Source organism: Lipotes vexillifer, unplaced genomic scaffold (assembly GCF_000442215.2).
Source record: "Lipotes vexillifer unplaced genomic scaffold, Lipotes_vexillifer_v1.1 scaffold478, whole genome shotgun sequence".
NCBI classification, from domain to species: domain Eukaryota; kingdom Metazoa; phylum Chordata; class Mammalia; order Artiodactyla; family Lipotidae; genus Lipotes; species Lipotes vexillifer.
Window position 1 is genome coordinate 20,197 of NW_006779682.1, and position 8,563 is coordinate 28,759.

The 8,563-nt window shown below is 54.3% G+C and overlaps 1 protein-coding gene across 2 annotated transcripts in view; it reads left to right on the forward strand.

Annotated features, from left to right (window-relative positions):
• TMPRSS3 (transmembrane serine protease 3) overlaps nucleotides 1-7,372 on the forward strand; it is a 22,467-nt gene extending 15,095 nt beyond the window's left edge. Inside the window, exons 9-14 of one of the 2 annotated variants that reach the window (XM_007452866.1) lie at nucleotides 102-271; nucleotides 2,317-2,412; nucleotides 2,626-2,628; nucleotides 3,515-3,657; nucleotides 4,270-4,422; nucleotides 7,331-7,348. In XM_007452866.1, coding sequence (XP_007452928.1) covers nucleotides 102-271; nucleotides 2,317-2,412; nucleotides 2,626-2,628; nucleotides 3,515-3,657; nucleotides 4,270-4,422; nucleotides 7,331-7,348 — 583 coding nt within the window. Of the gene's footprint in view, nucleotides 1-101; nucleotides 272-2,316; nucleotides 2,413-2,625; nucleotides 2,629-3,514; nucleotides 3,658-4,269; nucleotides 4,423-7,330 lie in introns of both variants that reach the window. The other variant, XM_007452865.1, reaches the window with a different exon arrangement.
• Nucleotides 7,373-8,563: the final 1,191 nt, after the last annotated feature.

The following is an 8,563-nucleotide window of genomic DNA, read 5'->3' on the forward strand; positions in this document are numbered from 1 at the left end:
GGGGGGGGGGGGGGCGACGTCTGCTGACATCTCCTTGGCACTGGCTCTCGGGACACCTGAGGGGTCCGTGGGTTAACATGCTTGGGGCTTTCTCATTTTAGTCTCTACCTCCCCAAGTCATGGACCATCCAGGTGGGCCTCGTTTCCCTGCTGGACAGTCCAGCCCCCTCCCATCTGGTGGAAAAAATCATCTACCACAGCAAGTACAAGCCAAAGAGGTTGGGCAATGACATCGCCCTCATGAAGCTGGCCGGGCCTGTCACTTTCAACGGTACGTCTGGGTCTCTGTCATTTTGCTGCTACCCTTTGTTTCAAGAGAATTTGAATTGCTTGTTGAAGCATGTTGATGAAGGCTGCCTTACAATCTCTGCCAGATAATTCCAATATGTGATTCGTTCCCGTGTTGGCCTCAGTTGACTGTCTCTTTGCATTAAAGTTGTGATTTTCCTGGTTCTTGGTATGATAAGAAATTTTCAGTCATATTCTGGTCATTTGGGCCATCGTGTTAGGAGACGTACATCTTCAATTTTAGCAGATGGTCACCCTGTTCAGGTTCACTATGCAGGTCCTGGCCTGCTTTTGTGGGCTGTGGTTCTGATGACTATTTGATTTCAGAGCCTTTGTGGTTCTGCTTTGGTCAACTTGGTTTGGCTGGGGCCACTGGGGCCCTCACTTGTGCTACTTTCTTTCTGCTGGTACCACCTGGAGATTAAAGGGACTTCCCCAGGCCAGACCACCTGGTGCCTGTGGGTGGTAGAAGGGGGTCTCAGGCCCATGGGAACAAAGAGCTTTTTCTTGTTTCGTGTTTATTGTGGTGAGGTCCCCACCCATCTGCCTGGTGTCTCAATCTTGGCTGAGAAAGAGAGGACCTCCCAGGCCAGCCAGCTGGTTGTGGTGGGATCTTCCCTGCAGCCCTTTCTTCACAAGTTAGAAGACACTGGGAATCTCCAGCTCCTGGAAATACTCAGAAACATTCTCTCCCAACCAGCTGCTGAGTTCAGAGGCTCTGTTTCTCCACAGAAATGTCAAGTCCTGACTCCCAGAGGTTTCAAAAACACCAGAAAAGCCACACAGGACAGAACTTTCCAAGATGCTGCAGATGCAACAAAGCATATGAGCCTACTCCTAAATAAGTAAAAACCCCCTTCTGCTTCCCAAGGATTAGAGCAGCTCAGAGAGCAGCAGAGTGTAATAAACAAGGCCCCTTGTTGGAGCAGAATCCTGGCTCAGGACCAGCAGCAGGTTGGACCTGGCAGAATCAACAGTGTGTTTATCACACAGCACACAGAATTCTCTATGCATCACACCTGGAAACAAATATTTCTAGAGACACAAAGAGAAATTGTAAAGGTGGTGTTTGTTTAATTATGATTAATGACCCTTGGTTATGAAAAATGAGGTGCCAACACTTGTACTTGGACAAAAATTAAAATGAGTGCCCTTATCCCCTCTCTACCTTTCCATGATTGCCCTACCCCAAAAGCTTAGTGTGTCTCAGAATGCAGGCACATGAAGGCCCCGTGACAGTCTTTGGTGGAGGGCTTACGTGACACAGCCCAGGTGGACAGGCAGGCTCGTTGCCTCCAGATATGTCAGGAGGGGTGGCAATATTCACACACTGTTGGTCCGTAAAGCAGTGTGCCCATGGTCTAGAACAAGAGCAGGCAGGCTATGGCCCATGGGCTGAATCTGACCCTCTGCCTACTTTTGTAAATAAAGTTTTATTGGCCCACAGCCTGGCTCATTTGTTCACCACTGCCCGTGGCTGCTTTCATGCTACTGTGGCAGAGGTGAGGGTTGAAACAGAGACCACGTGGCCTGCCAAGCCTAAAATATAAAGTATTTGGCCTTTTTTTGTTTGTTTTTTGCGGTACGCGGGCCTCTCACTGTTGTGGTCTCTCCCGTTGCGGAGCACAGGCTCCGGACGCACAGGCTCAGCGGCCATGGCTCATGGGCCCAGCCGCTCCGTGGCACGTGGGATCTCCCCGGACCGGGGCACGAACCACTGTCCCCTGCATCGGCTGGCGGACTCTCAACCACTGCGCCACCAGGGAAGCCCTATTTGGCTTTTTATAGAAAATATGCTGACCCCTGGTCTAGACTCCCTCATGTTGCCATGGTCTCAGGTTGTTTTCAAGTTTCAGGGCTCTGATGGGTGAGGGGTCCCAACTCTGAGCAAATAGCTTCCAAACGACCAGGGACCTGGCCTTTCTCTGGGAGCCGGCTTGAGCTGCCAGAGCGGTAGGCACTGAGAAGACGGTTTTCTCAGACCACAGCTGCCACGGGCTTGAAAGCTCTTGTTTCCTCTCCAAACAGAGATGATCCAGCCAGTCTGTCTGCCCAACTCCGAAGAGCACTTTCCTGATGGGAAAATGTGCTGGACGTCAGGCTGGGGGGCCACAGAGGATGGAGGTCAGTGTTCTGAAATCAAGATTCTGAGTCCAGGGTGCCTAGAACCGAGAGGGCTGTGGGCCTGCTCCCCAGGCTCCCAGTGTACTGTCCCCGCCCACGTGTCCTGGTCGGGGTGTAGCGCAGACCCCCAGCCGGCCACTGAGACATGAGAGGAATGGGAGGTGGGTGTGCCCTGTGGTGAGCCTGTAATACGTGAGGGTCACAGTTTACAAGCAGGTGAAGTTAGAGGGTGTCGATCTGTTCGGGTGGGTGGCGAGGCTGACCCACCGCAGATGTGTTAGTTTCTTGTCACTGCTGTAACAAATGACCCCAAATTTAGTGTCCTAAAGCAATGCACGTGTATTACCTTACAGTTATGGGGTCGGGAGTCATAAATCAGTGTGTCAGGGGGGCTGCCATCCTCCCCGAGGCTCTGGGGGAGGATCCGTTCCCACATGTTCCAGCCTCTAGGGCCCCTGCATCTCTTGCTTCTGCCCTCACCTCCACCTTCAAGCCAGCAGCACAGCATCTTCCAATCTCTCTCCCCTCTGACCTCTGCTTCTCCTATCATCACGTCTCCTTCTCTGACCCTTTGAAGGACCCTTGTGATTACACTTAAGGTCCACCCAGAGAGCCCGGCATCGTGTCCCCATCACAAGGTCTTATCACATCTGCAAAGTCCCTTTTAGAAGGTGACACGGTCCCTGGTTCCAGGGGTTGGGATGTGGATGCCTTTGGGAGTACAAGTTTCTGCTGACCACCCCCAGGTTCCACCCCAAAGCTGTGAGTGGGACCTTCGCGTGCCTCAGTTTCCCTGCTGTCATCTGGGTTACTTTGGGAACTAAACAGACTGGTGTAGGTCAAGTGCTTGGCCCAGGACAGGCTCTGGCGGGGCGAGGGGGGGGTGGTCCCTATTGGCTACAGTTGCCCCCTGTCCTCCCACATTGGTGACCTTAGGGAAGTGAGTGGCCCTGACATGAGCAGCGGGGTCCCCCAGCCCACTCCCCAGGGGGCAGAGCTCTAAGGCCATCCACCTCCAGGTTTCCCCGCCCGCATGCAGACCCCCTGAGTTCCCAGTGGGGGCCTCCCGCACCACACAGACCACCCCCCTGCTCTGACCCAGGCGATGCCTCCCCGGTCCTCAACCATGCGGCTGTGCCTCTGATCTCCAACAAGATCTGCAACCACAGGGACGTGTACGGCGGCATCATCTCCCCCTCCATGATCTGTGCTGGCTACCTGAAAGGCGGTGTGGACAGCTGCCAGGTAGGGGCCCCTGATGACCCCTGGGGGCCATGCTGCGAGCAAGGCGAGGCTCCGCTGTGGCGACCCAGCCTGCGGGAGAGGCCGCCACCAGCACGTCCCTGTGACTGTGACTGAAAAGCAAATTTACAGGGTGTGGGAAGAAGTCTGCTCAGGATAATCAGTGTTTAACCAACGCTCGCCTCCGCCTGGGCGCTGGGCAGTGGGAAGGGCCTCGGAGCTCGCAGAGGGACCAAAGGGGCAGAGGGCAGGTGGGAACCAGGGAATCCAGTCTGCAGAGCTACAGTGGGCGAGACTCCAACACTGCCTGGTCCAGCCAAAGCCCCTGGCCAGGCAGACCCTCCCTCTGGAGCATCTCTCTGTTCCCCCAGCTGCCTTGACCTTCGTGGGTTCAGGGTACTGAGATCTGGCTGGAGGGGGACCATCCCCAAAGGATAAGGACGCCGCTGTTAGGGGTGCAAGTCAGTTCCAGAAGGGCTGGGGGGGGCGGTGAATGCAGAGCCATCTTCGTGCTGTATTTTGTGATAGAGTGAAGGGGGGAATCCTGCCACCAGGACAAGGGACACACCATGGCAGTGCCTGTTGTGTGCCCTTTGCTCTTTCCTTGTCATCTAGGGAGACAGCGGGGGGCCCCTGGTGTGTCAAGAGAGGAGGGTGTGGAAATTGGTGGGAGCCACAAGCTTCGGCATTGGCTGTGCCGCGGCAAACAAGCCCGGAGTCTACACCCGCATCACCTCCTTCCTGGACTGGATTCACGAGCAGATGGAGGTGGGTGCAGCACCGCTCCTGCCCTGGAATCTCGTGCTGGTGCCTGTCAGTCAGTCCACCTCTGGCATCCCTTCCGTGGGACCCCAGTCCTGCTGTCCGGAGCCAGGAAGTGACCAATCAGTTATCGATTTGTCAAGCAGTGACTTTGTGCTTCTGGGTGTTAGACTGAGCAGGGCTAATCCCACAGACAAGGCCCTGGCGGAGTGGGCATGGCGGGTGGGCACACACAGGGCGAGTGTCGCTGGGACGTGAAGGAAACGTGCTTCCACCAACTGGGGAAAGGAGGAGGGGCAGCCGAGGAAGAGCCCTGGGGGACGGGAACCAGTTAGGTGGGCACGTGTGGGTGTGGAGACAGGTGGGGAATGGTCTGGACTGGAGGCCCCCAGTGCCCACTGGGGAGTTTGGACCTTGCCAGGAGCCAGTGTGGGATGGAGAGTCTCCAATCAGGAGGGGTCTGGGCGGTTCTGTGCCTTGGGGGGGCCTCCCTGTGGGCGGTCGGGGGTGGTGCTGGAGGAGGGAGATGGGTCAGTGAGGCTGGCTTGTCAGGACCAGGGCTGGCAGGGGGAGCCCTGGTGATGGCGGGAGGAAGAATGGGACGCCCAGGGACAAGGAATACCCCAGCCTACTCCAGGCCCCAGCACAATGGCTTAGAAGACAGGGGGAGACACCCACCTAGGGAGCGAGAGCCTGGACAGCCCGGCCTTCCACCCCATGGGCGCACAGCAGATGTTTGCGGACCTGATCACCGGCTCTGAGTCCCACGTCAGGCCTTGGACCAATTTCAAAGAACTTTGTATTTTTTTTCTTTATTGGTGTATTTTGTTGTTGTTGTTTTTGTTGGGTTTTTTTGAGGCAAAATTTACACAGAGTGAAACTGACCATTCTAAAGTGAAAATCTGGGGGCATTTAGCCCATTCACATTGTTGGGCTGCTGCCGTCTCTACCTAGTTTCAGAATATTTTCATTTTCTGGAAATAAGACTTCATTAAGCAGTCACTCCCTGTTCCCTGTCCCCAGACCTCCAGTGACCAGTAATCTGCTTTCCATCCTGGTAGATCAAGACCTTTAAAATGCTCCTTTTAATTGAAAGCATTTGGCTAAGAAAGACCAAACTCCTCAAGTGCCTTGGTGTTAATTTCCACTTCCTCCTCCTTGAATATTTGCCTTAAATCAGGAGCTACGAGCAGGGCTGAGGCCCCAGGACTGGGCCTGGCTGGAATTCCAGCCCTGCTGTCGTATGTGTGCCCTCTGCAGGCACATAGTGCCAGCCCATTGCAGGGCAAGGCTAGGAGATAGGCCTGCTGGGGTCCTCTGCTGGGGCTCATTTTGCTGTTAGCTGACCACCTGGCCCAGCGCTGAGGGCTGTGCAATGCTCTTCAACCCCCAATTCAGCCCAAATCCCTCAGCCCCTCAGAAAACAGACGTTTGAAAGAGCAGCCTCCTTGCTGCAGTGGCTGCAGACAGCCCGTGAGCAGGATTGAGAGGGGTGAGGGTCATGTGGGCCGGGGGGGTGGGAGCATCACGTGGGCATGGGGAGTGGAGGACCCTCCGCCTTCGCCCAGGGAGCCTCAGAGATGCGGCTCCACGGCGCTGCTCCCAGGCCTGGAGGGTCCCTGTGACCAGTCCTGCTGCAGGGGTAGGCTGAAGGAGGCTGGCCCAGTCCTGAGCTGGTGGGGAGGGCCAGGCTCCAAAATCAGCCTGGGAGGTTGTGACAAAGGGGTCCTGACTCTCAGTCCATTTCCCCCCAGCACCGCCCTGACTGTGGGGCCCTAGGACCATTCCCATATTAGAGGTGAGGGGACGCACATAAGCCCCCTGCCGAGGCTAATGAGGGCAGAGCATGAGTCTAACCAGCTCCGTGAGCGCAGCCCCCCACCCCGCAAAGCTCAGCGATGGATCTCCAAGCGGGGCCGCAGAGCACTCCTCCTGGCTGCTCGCTAGCGTTGAGGGTCCAGGGGGTCTGATCGGATGCCCTGGCAATTCTGAGGCAGGGGTCTCCGGGGCACACTCTGAGGACATGGGGGGATTTTAGAAAGGGCTCCTCTTCCTCCCAGAGCTCGAGAAGCAGGTTCTTCTGGATATAGGTGGATGGCTCCCCTGAGGCCTGGGAGAGCATCTCAGCATCTGGTATCTGAAGGCCTGTGTGAGTCATGCCTCTCTTCAAACGTCTCTGGGATGACCCAGAAGAGGCTTCCCTCCCATGAGAGTTTTCCAGCGGGCCGGCATTTTTATTTTTTATTTTTATTCTTTTGCGGTACATGGGCCTCTCACTGTTGTGGCCTCTCCCGTTGCGGAGCACAGGCTCCGGACGCGCAGGCTCAGTGGCCATGGCTCACGGGCCCAGCTGCTCCGCGGCACATGGGATCTTCCCGGACCGGGGCACGAACCCGCGCCCCCTGCATCGGTAGGTGGCCTCTCAACCACTGTGCCACCAGGGAAGCCCTGGGCCTGCATTTTTAGTTGCTTCTTTTGAACCTTGATGTGAGGGCCTTCCAATAGCTCTCACACCTCGAGGGGAATCACCCCATTTTTTAGCTGATGCTAAAGCTCGCTGCATCACTTTCATTTTCATCCAGTAGTTTTCTCTCTCTGCTGGACGCTTAAAACGAAATTGTTGCAACTCAAAGAGAGACACGGGAACACTGATACTAAGAGCTGGAAACGATGGAATAGTCTCAGGTTGATGACGGAGACGGCAGGGATGTGGCAGGTTGGGGGTGTGGCACAGGGAAGGGGAGCTATTTCACACTTAACCCAGGATCCGCATGGAGCAGAGGCCAACTTTGTCCCCATCAGTCGTGAACAGCTGACACTCCACTCAGGGTACAATCAGGTGCTCACTCCATCTTAATATTGGAGAGATGGCTTGAAGCGCTGAAAAAGATAATACCTATGTTTTCATTTCTAGAGGGACCTGAAAACTTGAAGAGAAAGAGGCAGGTTACCACCTTGAGTTCCGGCCACGATGGAGACATCCCTGTCCTTCCATGGATTCTAACAGCAGAGCCAAAAGGAGCATCTTTTCGTTCCTCTCCATCTAGAGCAACTTTCTTCTATCACCTCTAACGAGCCAGAGGGGCATTGGACTAAAATGACCCCGAACCTCCTTTCTGATCTTCACTAAGAACAGAAGCAGGACTGCCTCCATAGTGCTACAGTTTCCTTGTCCATCTGGTTTCCTCCCCTGCAAAGCGATCCACACCTTAGCCCCTCAGCAAAGACACGGCAGCCTGGACCTGCAGGAGTGCGGTCAGTGTAGATGCAGCTGTCTGCACCTTTCTATCCGGGCACCAGAACCTAACCAATTTTCTACCAGGATCTCCTTTGACATGTGGGAACTTAAGATTATAGTTTGAGGTTTATTTCTAGTGCTTTTTGTAGCCTTTGGTGCTTGATGTATCATTGTCCCTTGCTTCCAGAGGATGTACCCTTTCTTAGTGCATTCGTCACTCCGAGCTTGTCTGAATGAATCCTGACTGCTCGTATAAGCTTAATTCAAGAGGCTCAATTAATTTGATCTCTTCTATATCCATCGTGGGTTTTGTATTTTCTGTTAGAACAGGTTTCTCAGCAGATCAGAATTATCTGCTATTACATCACAGCACTCAGAAGCAGAGTAAGAAAAGAAAGTACTAAGTTAAAGCCACCTAAACCTCACACAACGGTACTGAGGCAGACTAGACAGTCTCAAGTCGTTAAGAGGCCAGAGGTTTCCCTACCTCTCCATATGGGCCCATTAATCTCCCACTCAGCTGCAGGATTAGAGACCCCTTTCTGTACCCACACACCTTCTGCAGTCCACATAACACATACATAACAGAGGAAGGTTACCTGGTAAGTAATCACTGTCCAGTGGTGCTTTATCACAAATGACTTCATCAGAATACGAATCCGTTGCTTTGCCTGAGGTAACAGTGGGAAAGATGGGTGAGTTTCAAAGAGATCAGAGATGGGTCCAGGTACCCGGGGAAGGGCCGGCTCCAGGGAGCCTCCATGTGTGAGAAAGGGATGGGGAAGATAGGGAGGGAGAACTAAAGGCAAACTTCATTTGGATGCACCTCACTGTATCACAGTCACTGCACAGATCTCTGTACATGTCAGAAAGTGACAAGACCATTATTATTTTAAGTGTTTCTGCCCA